Raw genomic sequence first — 26,537 nt, 5'->3', positions numbered from 1 at the left:
AAGAAGAGCGGCTCCCAAATAACCCTAGAACTCTTGATGGATAGGTAGTAGAAAGGAAAATTAGATCTATGCTATTTTAAGCCACTGAGAATGAGGGTTATTATTACCTTTTCTACCCTCCCTACTGAAGTAATTTGAGATCACAAGATAGAATTTGAGATCACAGGATAAAAGTCCCTCCTTTAGGGAATATCAGCTACGTTTTTATAGCATTTAGGTCACATATTCACCTCAGTGTCTGTTTTGCTGCTCAGAGTAGACACCTAAATCCCCTTTTGAAGCCCTATCTTCCTTTCTCTATCCTTAATCAACAGTAAGGAGATAGGTCTTCAATGACATAAAATAAAGCCCTTAAGGAATAATCTTAGGGGCAAAGAGAAGTACTAACTTTCTATCAATATGTGAGCAGTCTTATGCCCAAATATTCATGAGAGCATCTTCTAAGGATTGTCAATCAGCCCATGATAGCTATTAATTCAGTATTGATAGAAACATCTTTTACTTCTTTAAATGTAAGATCTCCATAAAAAGTTGGAAAGTGTGTGTCCTAAAAGGCAATGATCAAGTGGAATTCACCCCTGTGAAGTTAGGATGGTTCAACAAACATGAATCAATAAATGTGACACACATTAATAGAATGAAGGATAAAAATCTTATGACCATTTCAATAAAGGCAGAAAGAAAAACATTCCACAAAATTCAACATCTTTTCATTATAAAAACATTCTACATATTAGGTATAGAAGGGATGTACCTCACCATAATAAAGGCCATAGATGACAGGCCTACAGCTAGCATGACACTCAATGGTGAAAAGTTAAAAGCCTTTCCTCTAAGATCAGGAATGAGACAAGGATGTCTACTTACATCACTTCAATTCAACACCGTACTAGAAGTCCTAGCCATAGCAATTAGTCAAGAACAAGAAATAAAAGGCACAAAGATTCAAAAAGAAGAAGTTAAAATTATCTTTGCTTGCAGATGATATGATCTTATATACTGAAAACCCTAAAGACTTCACACACACACGCAAACACACACACACACACACACACACACACACACACACAACTGTTAGAACTACTCAATGAATTCAGTAAAGTTGCAGAATACAAAATCAACATACAAAAATCAGCTTCATTTGTATACACTATCAATGAGCTAACTGAAAATGAAATCAATAAAGTAATCTGAATTACAATAGTATCAAAAACAATAAAATACTAAGGAATTAATTTAAGAAGGTGAAAAACCTGTGCAATTAAAACTGTAACACATTGATGAAAAAAACTGAAGACAGATAAATGAAAAGATATCCTGTGCTCATGGGTTGAAAGAATTGATATTGTGAAGATGTCCCTACTACTCAAAGCAATCTACAGATACAAAACAATTCCTATCAAAATTCCAAAGGCATTTTTCATATAAATAGAAAAAAAACCCTAAAACTTGAAAAAGAAGATGCAGTCATCATACTTCCTGATTTCAAACCATATTACAAAGTTATAGGAATCAAAACAGTTTGGTATTGGCATACAAACAGACCCATAGACCAGTGGAACAGAACAGAAAGCTGAGAAATAAACATCAGCCCATGCATATAATATCAACTAATTTTTTACAAGGGTGACAAAAACATACAATGGGATAAGGATAGTCTCTTAATAAATGGTGCTGGGAAACTAGATATCCACATCCAAAACAATGAAATTTGGACTCTTATCTTGCAATGCTCACAAAACTAACTTCAAATCGATTAAAGATTTCAATGTACAGCTTGAAACCATGCAACTCCCCAATGGAAATATAAGGAAAAACTTCCCTGACATTGGTCTTGGCAATGATTCCTTGCATAAGACACCAAATGTGCAGGCAACAAAGGCTAAAGGAAACAAGTGCAACTCCATTAAGCTGAAAAGCTTTTGTACAGCAAAGGAAACAAGTAATAAATTGAAAAGGCAACCTATAGAATTAGAGAAAATATTTGCAACCATATATCTGGTAAGGGGTTAATATCCAAAATACATTAAGGAACCCATACAACTTAATGGAAGAAAACAAATAATCAAATAGATTTTTCAAAATGAGCAAAGGACCTGAACAGATATCATTCCAAAGAAGATACAATAATGGCCAACAGGTGAAATGAAAAGGTGCTCAGATGAATGGATAAGAAGATGTGGTGCATATGTATACAATGGAGAATTACTTGGCAATAAAAAAGAATGAAATCTTGACATTTGCAACAACGTGGATGGAACTAGAGGGTATTATGCTAAGTGAAATAAGTCAGTCAGAGAAAGACAAATATCATAGGACTTCACTCATATGGAATTTAAGATACAAAACAGATCAACTTAAGGGAAGGGAAGCAAAAATAATATAAAAACAAGAAGGGGGACAAAACATAAGGGCCTCTTAAATATGGAGAACAAACTAAGGGTTGCTAGGGTTGCTGGAGGGACTATGGGTGGGGAGTGGGCTAAATGGGTAAGGGGCATTAAGGAAGACACTTGTTGGGATGAGCACTGGGTGTTATACCGAGGGGATGAATCACTGGAATCTATTCCTGAAATTATTACTGCACTATATGCTAACTTGAATGCAAATTAAAAATAAAAAATAAATAAATAAGTAATTTAGTAAGTTAAAAAAAAAAGTACTCAACATCACTAGTCACCACGGAAATGTAAATCAAATCCACAATGAGATATTATTTCACACCCATGATAATGGCTATTATCAAAAAGACAAGAGATAAGTGCTGGAGGGGACATGGAGAAAAGGGAACACTTGTGCATCATTGGTGTGAGTGTAAATTGATACAGCCACTATAGAAAACAGTGTGGAGCTTCCTCCAAAAGTTAAAAACATAATATATGACCCAGCAATCCCACTCTGGGTAAACATCTGAGAGAAATGAAATTACTTTCTCAAAGAGATAGCTGCACTTCAATGTTCACTGCATCATTATTCATAATAGCCAAGACATGGAAAGAACCTAAGTGCCCTCTAATGAACAAATAAAGAATATGTATATGTTGATAAATGAAAAAATATATAAATATAGAAAATATATATAGAAAATGTATACATATTATTCAGCCATAAAAGTGAAGGAAGTTCTCCCATTTGCAACAACATGGATAAAACTGGAAAACATTATTTTTTTATAATTTTTTTAATGTTTATTTATTTTCGAGAGAGACAGAGACAGCATGTGAGTGGGTTAGGGGCAGAGAGAGAGGGAGACACAGAAGCAGAAACAGGCTCCAGGCTCTGAGCTGTGAGCAAAGAGGCCAACGCGGGGCTTGAACTCGTGAGCTGTGAGATCGTGACCTGAGCCGAAGTCGGACGCTCAACTGACCGAGCCACCCATGTGCCCCTGGAAGACGTTACTGTAAGTGAAATAAGCCAATCAGAGAAAGACAAAAACTATATGGCATCATTTGCATGTGGAATCTAAAAACAGCCAGTTTCATAGAACAGAGAATCATATGGTGGTTACCAGTGGCTGGGGGGGAGAGGAAGATGGGAAGATGTAAGTCAAAGGGCACAAAGTTTCAGTTATAAGTTCTGAGGATCTGATGTACAACATGATGGCTATAGTTAATAATATGGTATTGTAACTTGAAAGTAGCTGAGAGTAGATTTTAAGTGTTCTCACCACACACAAAAAAAATAGTTAACTATGTGAGGTGATGGATGTGTTCATTACCTTAATCATTTCACAATGTATATCTATCACACTGTACATTTTAAACATCTCAATTCTATTTGTCAATTATTCCTCAATAAAGTTGGACTGGAAAAAAAGGAAAGAAAAGAAAAGAAAAGGCATTTCCCTTTTCTGTTTACCAGAACTCAGTGAGAGAAGATGATTGGCTTTCCCCTAGCTCCACATTGCCATGTTGTAGAAGTGTGGGCTGATGCCCACTGATCTTTTTAATCACTCTACGGTTGTTAAGTCTTCTAAGAAAACATTTTCAGGCTGTTTTGGTAATTATGATATGGCCAATGTCCAAATGGAAGGAAGGCACAGTGGACACATTACTAAACACAAAACTCACCCTTTTCCAGACTTTGCTCAAATGTCAATTTCTCACCCTAGCCTCTTCTGACAGCTCAAATTAAAATTGTCACCCACATCCCCAATATCCCTTACTGCTCTCTATTTGTTCCTCCCATAGCACTTGCCACCTTCTAATTATTAAATAAGTCACATATTTATTTTTCCTGTCATTTACTGTCTGTCTTCTACAATTAGAATTAAATTCCCCAAGGGTAGAGATTTCTGTTTTGTTCACTGACACATCTCATGTGTTCATAACAGTATCTGGCACATAGTAGGCACTCAGTTAATATTGGCTGAATGGAATTGATATTAGGTTGGTAGAAATTTGACTATATTATCATGTCTGTTGCCAACTAGCAGTGTGGCATCCCTTGGGGAAGCAATTTGCCTTATGTTCTTCACTGGGCTGTTCCAAGAGTCAGGTGCATATTAATGATAGTGTTTTTGAAAAATATAAAAAATATTAAATGTGAAAATATTACAATTCCATACAAACACTAGATGTTATTGTCAAGCACAGCTGCATACAATGCTTCATTTATTCACATAATTCCCACCTTTTTTTGCAAATACCTTAACATTAAAATGCATTGGTAGAAGGAAAAATAAATTGATGATGAATTTTTCTTGACTGTCTTCGTTGCTAAGGCAAATCACTAGTTATAATAAGATACCCTGGCTGCAGTTGACGCAGCTGGGAGCAGGGCCTAAAGTAGTCAAGGAATTATTTAGACTTGGAAAGGTCTAGCTCATAATTACATGATATATTCAATATCATTATTGTCCTCACTTCCCACCCCTACTGTGTTCACTCATATAATTTTCAGTGAATATTTTATTGTCAAAAACAGAAAGGGATTTTGAAAATACATATACCTCAAGCAGCAACGGCAACAGGCTGGTTCAGAAAATGGCAGTTGCTCAGGATAGGAAATGATACTCCCAGACAGAACATAGGAAGCAGTGGTCAGTGCAATACCCGCCCTTTACCCCTTCTTGAGCCCTTTCCATCAGGGTCTTGTGTGGGTTTTTAGCTGTTTAGAACACACCTTCAGAGATCTTTCGGGTTTCAAGTTGAGTACCTTAACACAGATGAGTAAGAAGTGTGTTCTTAACACAGATGAGTAAGAAGATGGTTGGGTGGGTGGATGGGGAACACACAGTGAGTGGCTTCATAGATTAGCAGTTAGTGATGAATCCCGGAAGGGAAAAATAGAGGCATTGGTGAATAAATTAAAGCAGAGTGAAGACCTCACCCAAGTCTGTGGTCCAATACATAAAGAAATGGACAGTATGAAGAATACCAAGAGTATCATAACCGATTATAATAGCCTGAATCAGACTTAAGTGTTGGAGCAAATTCTTAATGCAGTCAGGCTTGCTCTGTGCAACATACTTGGAAAGTTTAGGGACCTTTTTTAAATGTGTAAAAATATCTGTCAGAGTAAAAAAGAATTAGTGATAACTGAGATCACTAGAAAATTTACCTCTGAGGTATGCTATCATTGGCTTAAACAACAGATGAACATCAAAACATAAATTGTTCACAATAAATACAAAAGTAAATACTTCTGCCTTTTTTTTCCCATAAAGAAAGCCAAATGGTATCTTTTAAGGATGAATTATGCCCCCCAAGTTCATAAGTTGAAGGCCTAACCTCAAGTGTATCAGACTGTGCCTGTATTCAGAGATAGGGCCTTTAAAGAAGTGATTAAGTTAAATGATTGAGTTACTGGTAGGGTGAGCCCTAATTCAATCTGATTGCAAACACCAGGGATGCACACACACAGAGGAAAGACCATGTGAGGACACAGGCCATTTGGAGGCCAAGGAGAGAAGCCTCAGGAGAAACCAAACCTGCCAGCACCATCATTATGGACCTCCAACCTCCACAACTGTGAGAAAATAAATTTCTCATATACCCAATTTGTGGTATTTTATTACGGCATCAGTAGCAAATGAATATAGTGCCTATACCTTAAAATTGTCCATTTTATCAAATAGGTTTGGAATAAATGCCAGAAAAAATAATGCCAACTAAATAAATAGATTTGGCAAATAAGCATTGATTTAATACTTATTATGCACTTCTAGAGTGCCTTTGACAGGGTAATTTTGGAGACGAATAGATTTTAGTAAGTTGGCAGCCATGACATCTGAAAATTTATTCATATTTTAGCATTAAACAATAATAAAGGTGATTCAAAGTAACCAAGCAAAACATTACTTTCATCATGTCAGCCCCTTTGGTTGTTTTCTATAACCAAATCTTAATGATAATGTATCTGGAATTCAAGACTACCTCCAACCCCTGAAGCCTGATTTTAAAACTTAGGAATTTCATTCTCTGTGTCCATGAGTGCTGTGAATCTCTAAAAGGTGGCTATAGGATGATGAGATTCCCTTATGTATTTGATCCTGTAATCCTTTTTTAACCCAGTGCATCTCACAGAGGTACACTCTGGAAAATGGTATCTCTTATGCCAGTGCTGTACAAGCTTGAAGGTCATAGGACTCACCCAGGAATGTTGTTAAAAATGCAGACTGAGGCCAGGGGTGGGGACTGAGATTCTGCACTCTAACAAGCTTCCACGTAAGGCAGATGTCAGTCCAGGGGCCATATCTTGAACGGGTGTGGTGTCTATCCAATGTCAACCACTATTACCTAGAGATAATGGTATTCTTCCCCTTTTGTGTACTGTTCTCCTCAGATGTGGCTTATGTACTAGATCCAGAGTACATATTTCTCCCTAATTTCTTGAAAATTATCCTGCATTCTTCTCATCATTTCATTTAAAAAATAAAGCAAGAGATCACTAGGTAGAAATAGGAAAGACATTCCTGCCTAAGAAAATGGCAGGAGTTAAGGCTCAGAGAGAGCAATTCTGTGATATGTCAGAGCACTAAGGAAAACTGTTAATTGCATGAAAGTCTGTGTGTGTGTGTGTGTGTGTGTGTGTGTGTGTGTGTGTGTGAGTTTTCCTTTTTAAGAAAGTAATAGACTACAAAGGTATATTGAGACCTGGCTTATCTAGGGAATTCCAACACAAATTTTAACTCTCAGATAATAAGCATTTATTGAGCATGTGTGATATCTGCCCCACAGTCTTATTTAGTAACTGGTCCTGAACCTTACTGGTGATGTGAATGAGGCTGGTCCTTGTCATCTTTCATTTTCTATGTACACATCTCTCCTTGCATGCTATTATCTACCTACCTTCCCTTTAAACACCTGAACTTATCCAGTTTCAGCCAGTTGCCGTAGTAAATCCTAATGGAGTATTTCTTTAAAAAAAAAAAAAAAGTTTACGTTTATTTATTTTTGATACACAGAGAGAGACAGAGCACAAGTGGGGGAGGGGCAGAGAGAGAAGGAGACCCAGAATTGGAAGCAGGCTCCAGGCTCCGAGCTGTCAGCACAGAGCCCGAAGCGGGGCTCAAACACACAAACTGCGAGATCATGACCTGAGCCAAAGTCGGACACTCAACTGACTGAGCCACCCAGGCACCCCTAATGGAATATTTCTATTTGAACAACACTTAAGTGTCCCCTTATGGAAGTGGTTTCAGGCTAAGACATTAGCCTTAATACTAAGACCTTCTTTAGGTGGTGAGATTTTAGGAAACATTAAAGATCATAGAAAAATCTTTTGGGGACAAGTTTTCACCAAATTACTTACAGGAAGAGAAACCAGTGAGAGTTTTGAGTAACAACAATCTCAGAGATAATTTTTTAAAGTTTATTTATTTATTTTGAGAGAGAGAGAAAGCATGCACGCAAGTGGGGAAGGGGCAGAGGGAGGGGGAGAGAGAGAGAATCCCAAGCAGGACTTGAACTCACGAACTGTGGGATCATGACCCAGGCCAAAATCGAGTCGGACACTTAACCGACTGAGCCACCCAGACACCCCTCAGTGATAATTTTAATTAAGAAATACACCTTCAACCTATTTCTTCCATTATCTGGTCATTCTATTCAGATAAAATAATGTGTATGACAAATTAATGTATTATGGTGCACTGAAAGTATACAATTTATATTTATGATATATGTATTTATTTTACTTCAAGATTATACAGAAGTGATCTCAACTAGGAACTATTTTATCCCTTAGGGGATCTGTGGTGATTTCTGTAGCATTTTTGGTTGTCACAACTGGGTGACAAGGTGCTACTGGTATCTGGTAGGCAGAGACCAGGGATGCTGCTAAACATCCTGCAATGTACAGGAAAGCCTCTCATAACAAAGATTTAAGAGGCTAAAATGTCAGTAGTGAGGAAGCTGAGAAACCCTGCTGTAATTATATATTCTTCATTAAACACTTTGATCTTCATCATCTCTACCCATGTATAAAATTTCACCCACAGGATATCGACTCCTTTAAAATCATGATTACCCACATGTTATTCCAGAATGATATGCAATCCCAAGTACACCACTGTAGCAGCTAGTAACGCGTTAAGTTTCTGCAAAATTCTACATTTCTTTGAACAAATAGTTGAGTCCTTTGAAAGCTATTATGGAAGATAACTTAATAACTTGAGTTTTGGTGGCTAGGAAATGACAAGCAACTTTGTGAAAATGAAAGTATCACTGACTTGCTCCTTGGAGGAAAACTTATAATGGAAATAGTCACTTCACATTGAAGTTCTCCAAGACAGGCTGAAGATCTCCATGTGGATTTATACTTGGACTTTTCAGGGCAAGAAAATCACTTACACAAATGTCATTAGCACTTGTTGACCGTGAGAAACTATTCAGAATTCTGAGGCAGCCCTTTATTGATGGTATTTGAGCAAAAGCTCTTCCTCCAAAACTCGAGTGAAGCAGCTGGGACAAAGGCTGAATTGTTTTCACTTTGAGAAAAGTAATTGTTACCCTCAAAATTCCAGGCAAAAATCAAACAAAGAGAATTCACTGGATATTTGATTCATTCCCCCACTCTCCCTCAAAAAAAATCAGGGGGAGTAATGGGCAATAATATAACCAGTATTTGTAGAAATACAAGGCACTAAAGCCTACAAATATATTTAATGCCTATTTGAAGAGATTCTGGTGATACGTGGACCATGGGGATAAATAACAGAGATCAAACAGAGTGTATAAAGTCAGTGAGAGGGGGGAAATGGTCCTCAAGGCAAAATTCAAGGGCAAAGAAAAAGATCTCCTACCTATGAAGCACAGCTGCCCCAGGTGGAGCAGTTAGTAGAGGCAACCAGATTCCCTGCCTTCCTGCCCATTAGACCTTCCTCTCCCCCACTTTCCACCAGTGTAAACCCTCCAGTCTTCCTTCTCCACTGTTCCTAACTGTATTTCCAGTTTCTTCTGTAAGAATGTGACCTGTCCTTAACCCCTGATGGCCCCTTAAATGAGAGTCTGGTTATGTCTCTCTCAACTCTGGACTTTACCTGGGCAGGGACGATTCACCCTCCAAAGGGGGAGTGGGAGGGCCCACCTGAGCTTCTTCCCTAGATGGGTGTAAGGCTAAGATGTTAGAGGTCTTCTGATGGGGACAAAGACCGTCCTGGAGTCATGTTTATAGAATGGGTACGTGAAAATCATATCAATTTCAATGTAAATTACAAATTTTTTTTTTTTAAAAGCTTCATGTAACAGATACTTGAAGGTGCCCACTTGAAAAGACTTGACTTTTTGAGCTACTTGATTATAGGATCAAAACAGCCTCCTTGGCTGGGTACTGCGGTGGGATAGGTCAGATCACTGCCTATTTTTAGTTTGCAAAACTACTGATCCATAGGAAATTCTGCTGCCCTGCTGCCATTAACAATCTCCAAACTTCCATTTCCATGTGGAACCTGTCATAACATTTTACAGAAAATATGCAACGCCATTCCTTACACAGGAAATCTGAAGTGCATTTTTGTCCATACATTACAGGCTTCACCATCAAAGCATCTTGTGTTTTGAAATTAAGTTACAAACCAACATTTTAGAAAATTCAAAATAAGAAGAAAAATAAGAAAAACTGTGTGGGTGGGAGAGGGAAGCTGGTGGGGCTTGATGTCTTGGATCCCTCCACATAAACCTGGTAAAAGGGAATCATTTGCTCAGGAAATTTTAGAGATTTGAAAAAATGTGTTCATGTTTTCAATCTTCAAAAACAAAAAAAAAAACATTTAGGAAAGATAAATCATGGGCTTCTATTGTTTTAGAATAGAAAATAGCAACTTGTCAGTCTAAGTAAGTACTATATTTTGGTGGCAACTGGCATTATACGGAAATATTGACTCAATTCTCAAGTACCTGGAGTATGTGAAATTCACACTCTGGGGCAACTCTAAAATGTCTGAATAGGAGCAGCTGAGAGCACCAATCTGTTTGGAAGGGGCAGTGCGGAAATTTCTGGAAGATGCATTAGTACTGCAGGCGGTTTTTACTTAGATTTTATATTAAAGATCAATTAAAACATCTCTTTTTCCAAAAGATATTCATATTATATTTTATGTATGATTGAAAAAGTATTTGGTCTTTAGGTCAATGTGTATACGTCTAATATATTCCCACACACTCAGACATGGTAGAGTGGCTGTGAGGGGCAAAGAATACTTTTTGGAGACTGCAGTGGGGTGTGCTATAGGATGCCATACTACCTGCCATTCTTTGGCACCATTCACAACTACTGGCTTTTACCAACAGGCACCAATAAGCCTGCAGAAAACAAAAAAAAATGGGAGCTTTTAATTCATACAAAAAATGATCTCATTAATAATTTAGCTAATATGTAGATTTTTCTCTGTGGCAGGCATTGACCTATACTCTCTCTTTGGTTCCTGCCTTTATAATCACCAAGTTGATCAGCAGGCATTCAAGCCTATCTTTCAGACACTGGGTCACTCAGAGACAAAAGCCATGGGAGGATGATAAGTAGTGATGGAATCCATATTTTTGGGTACTTTTTGCTCTGAGACAGCTTAGCCACCAACTGTACCCTAAGCTTAAGTTGCATGTTTGTTTGAATCAGGAGGGCACCAGGAAAAGGGTGCAGTGACATGTTCTTCTCATAGTCCCCAAATTCCAGTTCCAATCACAAATGCATTCTAGAACAGGAAAATTATTTGGGTCTTCCCTTTTCCTAGAAAGGGAAAGGTCCTCAGAATATAGAATGTCAGAGATGGATAGGACCTAAATGCTGAGGTGCCAGATACAAAGTGTGAGGGCCAGAGGATTACAATGATTTATTCATTCTCACAGCCGTAGGGTAGACCGTTACACCATCAGAGAAATCCCAGTCATCACATGCAAAGCACCCAGTGTTGATTTTTAGGTTAAGCGTTGAAAGTACATATATGCTGAGCCTCAGGCTGGCCACAGGGCTCTGTGAAGTTAAACTCCACAACCTTCTAAAGCTAATGGAGTAATGGTAATCTGAAAACCTGTTTTTAGTTCAAAAGAGCAATGCCCCAACATGCCATCCCTCTCAAACTATGGCTCCAGGCTGGCTAGGGAACAGTGTGATATAAAAAGCCCTTAGAGCTAACAAAGACTGAACACATAAGTGTCAGAGAGTTTTTTCCTGGGCAATTAAAAACTTCTTGGTATTAAACAAACCACATCATTTATAATGGGGCTCAATTTTTCATTTTTTGCATTGAAGGGGTCTGACCTTAATAATGTAAGGTTATGCTACACAGCAAAGTCTCTGCTGGACTAAAGAATCCATACCTTTAAACAGTTGTAGAAAACACAAACTAAGGAGAAAACACACACAAGTATACAGAGAACAGTCACTCCCTATGTGGGTGATGAAACAGTAAAACTCATTATTTAGTATAACCAAAGACCAAATATGTCCCACCCATCTGCAGCAATGACACTGAATGTCACACTCCAAAGTCTGAACTGGCATCACCACAATTACAGCCCAGATCCCAGGTTCTTCAGAATCTTTCTAATCCTTAATAATACTACTCTTTCTCAGCCTTGGAGAGTAGACTAAAATAAATTTAGTATAGTGCTGTGTTACGATTTTATTGTGGTAAGGACAAACTGTTAATAAATATAAATATATTTATAAATATACATATATATATAAATATATATAAATATATTTATATATATATTATATATATATATAAATAAATATAAATATAAATATAAATATAATATAATAAATATAAAAGGCTAATGACTGGAATTATAGCTATAAATATATATATATACAGAAAGAGGAGAGAGAGGGATGGTGGGAGGACATTCTGTCTTTGTCACTCACTCATCAGCTGGTGGTTTCGGTGACTTTGGTCGGGCCACTTTTAGTTTCCTTGGGCCTCAGTTTCCTAATCTGCCAGACTAGGATATTGATGACTAAAGCACCTAGTTGTTAAGAGGATTAAAAGAGATAATGTGTGGAAAGCACAATAATATCTAGCATAGAAAGCAAGATAAATGTTGATTATCTTTTCTCTTCTCCTTAGGTGTGTAAAACACAGTTAACTGGCCTCTCTTTTCTGGATGTTTCTTCTAAGGATACTTAATTCACCTTTGGGTGAATTTTGGGGGTAGGTCATGGTGGGACAAGTTTTTATCTAGATGCCAGGAAACCAAGGTTTTGTAGAAATTAACAGTCCTTCTTAACCTGAAAAATAACTGACTTCAAGATATGGCCTTGCACTTTGCATATTGACTATGTTGTAAAGATTGAAATGTAACCTGGCAGTGTTTACATCATGTGTGTAGTTAACTCAAGCAGTGTAGAAGCCCTCTGACATGAAGTATTTAAAATCTTTAGAATTTACTATTTGTAAGCAACCTTGAAAGTCCATGGCATTTAGGAATTTAAGCAGACATAAACGATGCAGACTGTGGCAATGAAGATTCCTGAAGCTAGTTTTTAATTGCAACTTACAATCGATACCCGCACCAAAAAGCAACTTGGGGGGCACTTGGGGGGCTCAGTAGGTTAAGCATGTGATTCTTGATTTCAGCTCAGGTCTGATATCACATTTTGTGAGATCAAGCCCTGTATTGGGCTCTGTGATGACAGCAGGGGGCCTACTTGGAATTCTCTCTCTCCCTCTCCCTGTTTCTGCCCTTCCTCACATGAGCTCTCTTTTTCTGAATATTTAAGTAAATTAACTTAAAAAAAAAAAAAACAGCAACTTGAATGACTTACTCCACTAGTGTGTATAGGAATTCATTTGCAGTAATATGTGTTACCCCCAGGGATGTGTGTGGTAAATGTGGCTCTTCTCTGAAATGTGATCTGAGGGACACCCGGGTGGCTCAGTCAGTTAAGCATTTGTCTCTTGATTTCATCTCATGTCATGGTCTTGCGGTTCAGGTGTTCAAGCCCCACATCAGGCTCTATGCAGACAGTGCAGAGCCTGCTTGGGATTCTCTCTCTGCCCCTCCCCTGCACATGCATTCTCTCTCTCTCAAAATAAACAAACATGAAATATGATTTGGCAGATATGGAACTTAATACCTGGACAGAAGCAGCTAACATTTTCAAGCAATTACTTCGGGGCCAGGCCCTGTACTAAATACTTACATGAAGGATTGGACTCTAATCTATATGGATACCTTGGACAAGAGCCTGGGCAGTGTTGCACAGTGGTGAAAAGCATGGTCTCTGGAGTCTGAAATACCTGGGTTGGTGCATGAATTCTGTCTCTATCTGTATGACACTGGGAAAGTTATTAAACTTCTTGAAACTTCAGTTTTCTCATGTGTAAAATGGAGTAAAAATATAATGGCTACTTCATTTGATTGTCAAATGCATTAAATAAGGTGATGAAAGCTTACAAAGAACCCTAGCTCTATGTTTAAACAATCATTAAGGGCTTAAGGGGAATGCTTAAACTTTTTGGAATGCTTTATTGTATGTTATAGGAAAAATTATATAATATGGTAGCTTAGGAATCGGAATTTGGGGAGGGGTGGTATTGGAGTATACACTTCTTCAAAGACAGGAAATAAATACTGTACGTGTAATACGTGCTTGAAGTGAACAAAATAGCTCGTTATAAAATATAATGATTTACAGACTTGTTATGGCTCAAATATTTGAGACATTCTACTAATTCAATTCTAGTTCTGGTATTTTAATTGGATTGAGGAGGGCAGCATTGAGAAAAAGATGAGGATGTCTGGTGTGTACTTTAAAAAAAAAACATGGGGGTGTCTGGGTGGCTCAGTCAATTGAGCATCTGACTCTTGATTTTGGCTCATGTCATGATCCCAGAGTTGTGAGATCCAGGCCTGAGTGGGGCTGTGCAATGAGTATGGAGCCTACTTAAGATTCTCTCTCCCTCTCCCTCTACCCCTCTTCCAGTTCATACATTCTCTTTCTCAAATAATAAACAAATAAAAAAATTTGGCTCAGGTCATGATCTTGCAGTTCATTAGTTTGAGCCCCACATTGGACTTGCTGCTGTCAGCCTGTCAGTGCAGAGCCCGCTTCAGATCCTCTGTCCCCCTCTCCTGCTTACACTCTCCCCCAAAAATAAATAAATATTATAAAAAAAAAGCATGGAGACCTATTTCCACCAATGTAGTTTTTGATGCAGCTTTTCTTGAGTTTTTCAGTTCACAGTTTGAATCAAGATCCTGTAATATACAAAGTTCTATTGTATTTATTTAAACCCAAGATATTTGCATAGGGTTTTCGGGATTGCGCCTATCACAAAGCTGCAGCCAGAGCTAATCAAGCCAGTCTGAGCGTGTAAGCTATGTTTTTTAAGAGTTCCAAGTGATTTCACTACTGCAGCATGTCAAAACCTCATCCCAGACTCCTGTCTGCCTCATCTCCTAACACACAATGCATTGGTTCAACCTTGGAAATATAACCCAAATCTAAGCACTTCTGCCCACACCTTCACTGCCTCTCCTCTAGTCATAGCGCCAACCCCTTGCTGGACTACTGGAACATTCTTTTATCTATTCTCCCATCTACTTTTGTCACTCTACTATATATTTTCCATATAGCAGCAGAGTAATTCTCAGCATGGAAGTCAGATCATGGCATGCCTTGTTCAAAGCCTTCAAGAGTTTTAAATATCTGAGCAAAATACAGTGTTTACACCCAGCCCTCAATCTCATTTCTGAAATAATTTCCACTCCCTCTGACCTGCAGGCACACGGGTCGCTTTGTTCTTAGGCAAACACAACAAGCATACTGCTGCCTTGGGGGGCTTTGCCTTTTCTGTTCCCACAATATTCTTCCACTTCCTTCGGGTCCCTGCTTAATAGTCATCTGAGGAGACAAGTCTTTTCTGCTCACACATGCCCATCTCCATCATCATTCTCTACCACTCTGTTCTGCTTTATTTTGCTCTTCAGTATTCAGTTTCCACCTTATTTATACATTTATCTCACTTTTTCTCTATCTTCCCCAAAAGTATGCCCCGTGAGAGCAGGAAGTTTATCTGGTTTGTTCACAGTTATCTTGCCAGCACCTGTCACCACATGGTAGCCACTCAGCACATTTGTTGTTGAATGAATTTTTCTGAATGAAGTGGAAAGATTGAGAAAAGCAATTTACTCAAGGCTGAAACAGAGGCAGACTGTGCTTTGCTGATGATCACATTAGTTATTCTGAATATTAGGACTTGCCCCTCATTTCCAACCTTCCACTTGCTACAGACTCAAGTTGCTCCTTGCATAGGGTACTGCCTTCAGGAGTAAACCAGAAGGACAAAGTGGAGAACTGAGATTCCGTTGTCCAACTCATCACTGTTCTGGCATCAGTTGTGTGCTTCACTGTGTCAGAACCACATCCCTCTCCCACATCCTTGGTAACCAAGGATCAGGACAACCACATGCTCCTGAGGCAGTGGGCTGGGGAGACATGACAGCAGAGTTAGGGGCACTACCTCAGGAGCATCATGACAGAGTCTGTTCAGCTTCTCTTAAGCCTGTAAACAGCGATGTCTTTCTACTCAGTAGAAATGGGAGTTCTCCGCATTAGTCCTTCTTAGATTTGAGGTTCCTTCTTTGCAGTAATTAGGAAATTAAATAAGCACAATGCCTCTTTAGTGACCCCAAGAGGCACCTGTTTAGGAACCTTCAGCCCCTGCAGCCATGCTATTAAAATATATTATCCCAGGAGCCAAAAAGTTGGCAGTATCCCTGGCTGCATTCATTATTTTATTCACTCTTTAGGCAACATCTATTTATTGAATACCTGCTATATGCTAACTACTCAGCCACATGCTGAGATTTAGTTAGGAATCAATTAGACATGGCCCCTTTCTAAAAGAACTGCTTATCTGGCAGGAGAAATAGCATACAATAGTAGAGCTGGATGTGTGCAAATCAAAAGTAAATAGTGTTCCCTAAGAATAAAAAACACAGGGAATTGATCCCACTCAGGGACATGATGTTTGAGCTGAAAGCTGAACAATGATTAGAAATGAGAGGAAAAAGTAGAATGGGGAGTCTGCTGGGAAAGAGACAACCTAAGCACAAGCCTGGTGTGGAGGGAGCACGGCACATCCCACAAGTGGAAGACGTCTGTGTGAGGTTGATACCTTGTGGGAAGTAGGAGAGGGCAAGAAGGCTAGTTAGAGACTGAAGAAGAGGCCAGATCATGCAAGCCCTGCATAGGTCTTTATTATGTTGGTTTTTCACCTAAGAACAATAGAAAGTCTCTGAATGGCCTCAGGCAGGAACACTGCATGATCAACTTGCATTTTTAGAAGTTCTGCCATGTGCAGAAGGGTCTCAAGGAGGACCAGGCATATGAGAGATGACTGTTGGGAGGACACTGCAGTCTGACAGACATTGGCACATTTAAGCTTACATACAAACCCTTTTGTTGCTCATGGTAGAGATGTAGGGGGAGAAAGAGGAGAAGCGCTTCAACTCTGAGTCAGAAAGCAATGGAAGGGATAAAACCAGTCTGGAGGCTCTGAAAACAGCTGTATTGATTCTGCATCTCATTTTCCAGATTAGCTTGTATTTTCTTTGTAACAATGCTTATTTTGCCCACATTTTACATCCACTCTGCCCTTACCCAGACTGCATCACTTTGGTACTAAGTTGGCATACTTTGCATTCCATTTCTCGCCAAGCTTTGGAAAGGAGGTACAACAGGGGTCCTCTGATCAGCTCAGCACACCCTCAGAGTCTCCTTTACCTTGAAGCCCTCAGCCAACCCTCAGAGGGGATGAGTTAGCTGGATTCTGGAGATGAGGCAAAACAGCTACAATGAAAATAATTCATTTCTACTGGTGATATGTCCTATAATGGCTGACATTATAGATCCCAAAGCATCATAGCTGACCTGTTAAATTCTCTTAATCAACAAACCCTGGTGTAAATTCACCTTGTCTTCATTAAATGTTACACTGTGGGGAAGAAAACCATAAAATTTCACTTGTTAAGGTAATTATGAAAGGCCAAATTATTTTTCCCTGATTCATATTTTGCTAATATTTTATTTGCACTAAAACTGCCCTTGTTACAGATGTTCTAAGGACCACAACATAGTGTTATAGGTCGTGACACCTTCCATTGACTTCATCACGCTGATCTCTGTGAACAGCAAATACCAAACTGGGAGAATGTGGCACAGAAATATGAGAAAAAAATCATATAAATTGATGGAAAAGTGAATATACTATAATGAAATTCAATAACTAAAAAAAAATGTTGAAGAGCTAAAATTATTACCATTGATTCAATGATTATTTTATGTAATCATTCTTCATTCAAAATTATCTGAAATATAATGCTTATGTAATTTATATTAATGGCAACTCAGAGCTCCATCAGAAGTTCTTAAATAGGGATCAAATGTGCCCTGGAAGGATTGTGAGGTGGTGTTTGGCAGAAGGGCACACTAAGCGAAGGAACTACAGGAAATGGACGAAGCACTGGGATGGTTATTTCAATCCAATCAGAAATGTTGTTATCAATTAATGTATTTCTTTCAGGTATGGAAGCTCAATATTTCCACTGAAAAAAGAGATATCTGACTAAAAATATTAATGAAACAAAGAAAAGCCCCTGCAAACTTACCTAAACCAGCTCTCTCGGGGATTTCTAACTCCAGCCATAAAGGAGTAGCCAATAAGAGACCCACTCTCTGGGGTTCCTGCGATGCTCAGTCAGTTAAGCTTCTGACTTTGGCTCAAGTCCTGATCTCACAATTCCTGGCTTTGAGCCCCACATCAGGATCACTGCTATCAGCACAGAGCCAGCTTTGGATTCTCTGCCCCTTTGTCCCTCCCCTGCAAGCACATTTACGCTCTCTAGCGCGCAAGCGCGCGCGCTCAAAAATAAAGAAACATTAAAAAAAAGAGAGACTCACCCTCCTGCTGAGAACAACTAGAAATACAGCATAAAAATAATTTCCTTGAAAGCATGAGACAACTGCCAAGGGAGTCACAAACCACACTTGCTCAAGAAGACATGTTCATTGAGGGTCCCTAACTTTGTGCATTTCACTTTTCTTCCCAAACATTTGCTAATTCTGTGTTGAAAAAGAAACCGAGACACCACATAAACGGTTGTTGCTGAGAAGAAGATAATTATTTAGCGTTTCCAACAATCTCATAGATCTGGAGAGGCGAACACTGGAATTCAGGACATCCAAGAAAGCAAAGGTCTCAGAGAGAAGGGAGGTTCAAAGACTGGCACCTGGTCACAGGTTTTTTGTTTGTTTGTCTGTTTGTTTTTATCCTGTTAAGATCTTTCTCTGTTACATTACACATTAAAAGCATTCAAAAAGCAGAACCATGTTTTCAGCCCTATCATGACAGGAAAACAAAAACTGGAGAAATTGCTTCAGAAATAAGTTGAGATACTTAGTAACACATCTGGTCCTCGGCTGGCAGCCCCATTCCATAGTACTGGGGCAAAAGAAAGGTAGCTTAAACCTAAAAAAGGTTAAACTAGGCTCAGATCATGTCAGTTTTTGGATTGAAATGGTCTATCTCTCTGCTGCTTTTTTTTTTTTTTTTTTTTTTTTTTTTTTTTAGTTTTTAGCTTTTATTTAATTCCAGTTAACATACAGTGTAATATTAGTTTCAGGTGTAAAATTTAGTTACTCAACACTTCCATACAATGCCCAGTGCTCATCACAACATCTGCTGCCCTTTAGGGTACAGTGAATACTTTCTGGAAAGAGAAAGCAGTAGCCTAACTACAGAGTCGGAATGTTGGTTATCTGTCTGCCAAAATTCATGTGTTGAAATCCTAATGCCCAATATGATCATATTGGAAGTGGAGGCCTGAGAGGCTCTAAGGTCAGGAGGATGGTGCCCTCATGAATGGGATTAATGTTCTTACAAAAGACTCCTGAGAGATCCCTTACATCTTCCACTATGTAAGGACCCAGCGAGAAGGCACCTGCTATGACCCAGGAAGAGGGTCTTCACCAGAATGCATCCATTCTCCTGCCTTGCCCTTGGGACCTTTCAGCCTCCAGAACTGTGAGAAATAAATTTCTGTTGTATATAAACCACCCAGTCCAAGGTATTTTCTTCTAGCAGCCCAAAACACTAAAACACAGATCCTTTATATTTTTTCATAAAAATGTTTGCCATTCAGTAAAAAATTACCTAACATGTTTTTTTAAAAGGCCATAATCAAGATAAAAATCAAATAATAAAAACAGATGCTATAAAAAAAGTCTGCCTCCATTTTGGAAGCCTCATAGAGCTCCATAACAGCTTAAACAAATTCAAATTCAATTAAATGAAACATTGCACATTCCAGTCATCAAACATTAGGGGTGAATCATAATTCAGGATCTTACTCCATTTTGAATGTTTGACTGCTGACAGCTCTTAAGCTCCACTCTTCCCCCTTTCCATCTTGCCCCACAACTGGGCAACCTCGTATGAAAGCCCACCTTTTTTTTCGATGCCAACAGGGAAGTTTGAACCATTCAAAGCCCAGGTCACACATGGAGGTCTCGACCCCAGTCCACCCCTCTAACAAAATAAAACCCAAAACCACTTTTTCTTGTTTTTGCTGAAGCTACTCAGGACTAGCTTGTGTGCCTGCTCTGCTCTTCCTCAAAAGTCCTTTTTTATGTCTAATGAACCCGCTCACCCCCTCTGTTGGTATGCTGCATCATCAGTCTCTAAATGCAAGCCACTTTTTCTGTGTGGGTGGGGAAGAGCTGCCCTCTGTGGGGCAACTATAAAACACAAAAGAAGTTGACCTAAATGTTGGAGTTCTTTGATTTGGACTTTAAAAATAACTATGATTAACATATTTTTTTAAAAGAGATCTAGTAATGAATTTTACTAGAAAACCAGAATCAATTAAACAAAACAAGAATTGGCTATAAATTTTAAAACAATTGAACTTAATAAATCAGTTTCAAGAATACTGGACACAAATGGAAGCAGCATGAGTGAGCTAAAAATTAGGTCAGTAGAAAATAATTAGATAAAAGCATAGCTTAGGGAAAAATTAAGCCTTAAATGCATATATTACTAAAATAAAAAAGGCTAAAAATCAATAATGTGATTGTTGATTTTGGAAAGTTAGAAAAACAGTAAGTCATACCAGAAGAAAGCATAAAAACTATAAAAATAACAGCATAAATAAAATAGAAAACAAAGAAAATCTACAAACCTTAAAGCTATGTTATAAAAATAATATTAAATTTATAAACCTCTTGCAGAACTGAGAAAAAAAGAGAGAAGGCACCAATTACCACTATAAAGAGTAAAAGAACTTAAATAATAATGCAGATACAGATTCATTTTTACTTTTAATGTTTATATATATTTTTGAGAGAGAGACAGACAGACAGAGCATGAGCAGGGGAGGGTCAGAGAGAGATGGAGACACAGAATCCAAAGCAGGCTCCAAGCTCTGAGCTGTCAGCACAGAGCCTGACACAGGGCTTTAACTCATAAATGATGAGATCATGACCTGAGGTAAAATTGGATGCTTAACCCACTGAGCCACCCAGGCATCCTGACACAGATTAGTTTTAAAAGGAGAATATTATATATAATTTTATGCCAAATAACTTGAAAATTAAATAAAAATAACAAATTCCTAGAATACAATTTATGAAAGCTGACACAAAAAGAAATAGAAAATTTTAATGGTCTTACGTTTATTAAAAATAATTGAATCTGCAATGTGTAAACCTTTCCTCAAATAAATACCCAGGCTCAGGTTGCTGTATCGGTGAATTCCTCCAAACATTTAAAAAACTAAGTAATGGCAGGTTTTCTGCTCTTTTTTTTTTTTTACTCTTTTTTTTGAGGAAAAGCATAATTTAGATACCAACACTTCTGAAGGATATTAACGGAGACAAAAAAAAAAAAAACAAACATTTAATTGCCTCAAAATGTGCAGAAAACTTGCTTGATACAATTCTATATTCTTAGTGAATGAGCAATAAAAGGGAACTAAATTAATCTGATAACATTATCTACAAGAAGTCTAGAAGAAACAATACAATTGGTAATAACACATTAAAACTTTCTCATGGAGATCTAGAAGAAACAAAAAAAGTCTATCACCAAGATATCATATTGAAGGTCCCCACTAGTACAACGAGAGGAAAAAAACAAGGTATAAGGATTGGAAAAGAAGAAATATAACTGTCATAATTTACAGACATCATGACTGATATAAAGAAAATCCAAAAGGAAACAGTCAAACTTCTGGAATTAGTAGGTGGACTATCAAAGTCAATGGGTATAAAATCAACATATTAACCAAATTTCTCATATTACAGACACAAAAACTAAGGTCTAAAAAGATGCCCATTTGTATTCAAGTACTTTTTTTTCTTTTCTTTTCATGTGTATTTATTTATTTATTTTAGAGAGACAGAGAGGAAAAAAAACAACAAAACAAAACATGATCAGGTAAGGGGCAGACAGAGGAGACAGAGAATATGAAGCAGGCTCTGGGTTGTCGGTGCAGAGCCCGATGCAGGGCTCAAAACCATAAACCATGATGAGATCATGACCTGAGCTGAAGTCAGACATTTAACTGACTAAGCAACCCAGATGCACAATAAGTACTTTCAAAATTAGAAAACTAGTGACTTTCAGCCCAGTGATCCAGCTTTTTTTTTTTTTTTTACATGTATACATCAGCAATATAGCACTTGTTTGCAGGACATAACCTACAGAAATGTTTTTTTATTCTAGTTCCTCTCCAATCAGGCCAGTCCCTCCCTAGTTCCTATATTATTTGGGCATGGAGACATTCCACAGTGCTGCTGCCTGCAATGACCACTCAGGGGCAATAAAGGGAATAACTGAGGGAAGCAAAACAATGATTTTCTGAACCATGGAGTTCTGACTGACCTTTTGCTTCTGCCACAAGTTGAGGGTCAGGGATCACTCACAGTGGCTGGTCACCTCTACAGTGAATCCTACAGATGGGATGAGGGGAAATGGTGACTGGGTCCAGGGTCTATCATAGAAGAAGGGAGAATGAGTAGACATGAGGGCTACTTGGGCTCACATTTACACAGGGCATCAAGTTTGAAGCTCAAGTGTTATCTCAAATGAGGCTACATACAGGATTACGGAATGACACAGACAAGAATGGAAATAGGATATGTTTATCACACAACTTTGAACTCATGTCTCTTCTTTCTGTCCACAATGTCTACAACACATCATTAATTAATGCTTTCTATAAGTTTTGCAATTATCTTGTAAACAATGAAGTTACATTAATGTGATGGTCTATCTCTATGTTAATACTACTATTTTATTACATATGAATATTTAAAACTTTTGTAGCATTCATTCAGCATTATTTCTTTTCTTCTTCCTCCTCCCCTTCCCACTCTACCCCTGCTCTTTTTTTACCTTCTCTTTCTCAAAACAAGGAAGGTCAACCTTGAGAAGACTCTGGCTTCCTCAATGGCTAAGTGAACTCCTGCAACATGTAGGTGGAATGTGAGGGGTGATGGAGTTCTTGACTTGCAGGTGGAGACAGAGCTAGAGAGACTGCCTTGATGTCATAAGTAGGTCTAATTTTAGCTCCAGGCTGGTGTTGCCTCAAGACACTGGGATTATGGAGGGAAGTTCAAGGGTTCGAGTGTTCCAATACTCTGGCCCAGGGTTTTGCACACTCAACTTGATGACTGTTGTCATGGTGAATTAAAGTGGGGATATACCAGAGTTTTGTTGTTGTTGTTTTCAAGTGCTTACAGCCCGGCCCTGATAACTATTCCCTAACTTTGCCAGGATCTTCACCCCTCCTAGACTCTTTTCTTCAAGCACACACACTTTCTATTTAACATCTCTAAGTTTCTAGTCAGTCCACATCACTAAATCCAACCTTTGCCAAGCTGTTGGTTTTCAGCTCCTAGATACAAGCAGCCTGGTTATCAGTTTACTTTCATTTTGTTGGCCTTGAATAATATTTTTTCCAATATTACATAGCACAATTCTACATTTATAAAACAACCTCCACAGATTTCTCTAACACATAGAATATACTTACGGCTCTGAAATTACACTCCTCCAACTGTCCCAAGATCTTTCATCAGGAATCCCAATATCTCTTTGGGGAAAGTGAGATGCTTTTTTCACTAGCATATAATGTGGCCAGCTAATCTAGGCTGAGGGGCATGGAGTGGAGAGAGGGATAAGGAGGAAAAAAAGGGAAGCATTTAAACCTCCATTCGGCAATTTTAATTCTATTCTCTCAAATCAAAGCTAGCATTTGGCACTTTGGAGCATCCCTTCTACCTCTCCTGCCTCAGCTTCTACCTATTGTTCAGGAAAATTAGCAGATGTGTTCCAGAACATGTTTAGAATTGTGATATAGAGAAAGGAAAGAATACTGATAACCTGCTTCTGGTTAGCAGATGGAATCACGAGAAGGTTAAAAAAAAAAAAAAAAGGCAGCATCCAGGACCTTATTTCTCCAGGAAAACCAGAAAACCATAGAAGGGCTGTCTACTGAAATTCGAAAGGGCGTGTGTAGAGACTAAACCCATCAATAAGTTCTATTCTTCAGGCCTCTCCTGACTTACCTCCACCAGCTTGTTGGCATGCTCACGGAAAACTTGGGCATATTCCTTCACTTCCTTTTCGTTCCCACTCTTCGCAGCCTCAATGAGAACTAGCAAAGGGACGTTGGTTTCCAAGAAAGAATCAGATATGTGATCCATCACTGCTTTCCGAAGCTGCAGTAAAAACAAAAACAAAACACACACAATTAAGGAATAGAAGAATGGTATTTATGAGTCTATTACTCACTTAGGAATATGGATTAAATTACTCCCTGAGAATAAAAAATTTTTCTAAACTCTGCCCAGTTCTCATTATCCATGGAAATAATGTTTCAACTGTTTTTAATTTTCCCAGTGCTTATGGTATCAAAAGAAAACAGAGATGATTGATACACTGTTCTGAATTAACTATATTAAATGTTAATTTGAAAGTTACATATGTGGCCTTTAGCTTAATATATTATAGGCCCTCTCCTAAAGAAAGTCTTTTTTCCTCCTTCATTGGCCCAAATGTCTCCCTTCAGGAAGTTTTGAATCATGATATAGCTCAAGGACTCAGAACTTAGTTCAAGGCTCATTAAAAATGGAGAAATGTAGGCATCAACCAGCAAATGGGGACAGCTTTAGATAAGGGTTGGGCCTTGAAGCTACCCTTAAAATCTTACCGTTTTGTAGTAACCTGTCCTTTCTACATACATTATTTGACTTTGATAGAGTGGAAACATGAAACCTCTCATAATCTCAAAAATGTTTCTGCCCAAGTACTATGATGAGATAGTTGCTGTGCTCCAGAAAGAAGTACTTAGAATTATTCTTTAAGGTAAGTAAAAATAAACATATCCGAATATGTAACAATGCATAATTACATATCATTTCCACATTGTTAAAATGGGAAGCAGGGCAGCTGCATGAAAAAAAAAAAGAAAGAAAGAAAGAGAAACTGTACCTGAATAATTACCTCAGTGCTGCTTTGTTCATGATTTTCAGGATGTGTACAGAGAGAAAACACCCAAATAAATGCAAGTGAAGATGGTAAACAATGTGTATGTTTTCCAAACAAATGTACCTATTGAGGAGTATTCAGGCAAATCTTTTAGTAGGGTGACACATGCATATCTATTATTGCTCAGAAGAAGGAGAACTTTGAACAAATTACAAATTTCCATTCCTTTTTGCACGAACTACTGTAAGGTATGTATGTGTGCAATCTAACTTAGTTTGGTTTACCTCTGAATTGGGCTTGGTATTTCACCATATAAAATACATAAAGTCTATGCAAAGTTAATATTAATTAGTTACTTATTTGGCAGCATGTGTTAAACTACAGCTCAGGAATAATGTTGGTTATGGGTGAGCTCATATATTCTGGATACATACAATGTGGCAGATACTCAAGTAAGATCTTTACATAATACATCATTTAAAATTTTTTTAATGTTTATGCATTTTTTTGAGGGAAAGAGAGAGATAGACAGAGCATGAGTGGTGGAAGGGCAGAGAGGAAGGGAGTCACAAAATCTGAAGCAGGCTCCAGGCTGCTATGCTGACAGCTCCGAGACTGACGTGGGGCTCGAACTCACCAAATGCAAGATCATGACCCGAGCTGAAGTTGGATGCTTAACCAACTGAGCCACCCAGGCACCCCAAGATATTACATCATTTAATCCCCCAAACAACACCATGAGATAGGGATGTTTCTTATATAAGTTTTTTTTCAAATGAAGAAAATGGGACTGAGAAATATGAAATAATATGCCTATAATTATAAGGTAGCAAGTGGAAGAGCCCATGGCCAGAAGGTCTGAAGGGAAGAGTGCAGTGAGCACTTAAAATTGATCTGCCAAGCCTCTCTTCCAGGACAGAGTCCCACATGAAGGAGAAACTATTGGAAGTATAATCAAATTGAACTTGACAGGGACAACAGAGGTAAAAGAAAAAGGCTCAGAGGAAGTGGGGAAGTGAGCAGAGAGCCAGGTTATGTCACCAGCCAAGCAACCATGTTTTTTAAATCAGACAAAAATAACAGAAGTGAGAGCTCTGTAAAGCTAGAATAGCTAAGTCCACCAGGCCTCTTTCTAAACCTTCAAGGAAAGTGAGTTCACATAAAAATGAACAACTTAAAATTATCAAGGTCAAAACTCATATAAAGTTATTATAAGAAAAATAAGAATAAGGAATGTAATATTCCTTATACACAGTGAAACCATGCCAGAAACATATACTTGTAACACAGATTAAAACTGTAAACTATCTCAAAAAAATTCAAATACACTAAAAAATTATATAAGATATTAAATAAGACATAAATTACAAAAAGAAAAAAAATATATACAATGAGGTCATGAAACTTAAGAATTATAAATTAAAGAAAAATCTTTTTTTTAAAAAAAGAAGACTAAACAAGAATGAATAAATACAATAGTGAATGCCTTAAGAGAAATGGAAAGAGGAAAGAAGGAAAAAATTAAAATCCAAAAGAAATTCTTAGAAAAATATTTTAAAAGATTTAAGGAAAAGTGACAAATACTGAAGATAGA

General features: G+C 38.0%; 1 protein-coding gene across 3 annotated transcripts in view; it reads right to left on the bottom strand.

Annotated features, from left to right (window-relative positions):
• The window catches only part of CTNNA2 (catenin alpha 2), a 1,119,678-nt gene that overhangs the window by 222,491 nt on the left and 870,650 nt on the right, over nt 1–26,537 (bottom strand). For all 3 annotated transcript variants that reach the window (XM_030310974.1, XM_030310976.1, XM_030310977.1), the window contains exon 9: nt 24,022–24,174. In XM_030310974.1, the coding sequence (XP_030166834.1) occupies nt 24,022–24,174 (153 nt within the window). The remainder of the gene's footprint in view (nt 1–24,021; nt 24,175–26,537) is intronic.

Source organism: Lynx canadensis, chromosome A3, assembly GCF_007474595.2.
Source record: "Lynx canadensis isolate LIC74 chromosome A3, mLynCan4.pri.v2, whole genome shotgun sequence".
Lineage (NCBI taxonomy): Eukaryota > Metazoa > Chordata > Mammalia > Carnivora > Felidae > Lynx > Lynx canadensis.
This window is presented reverse-complemented; position numbering and strand designations above follow the sequence as displayed.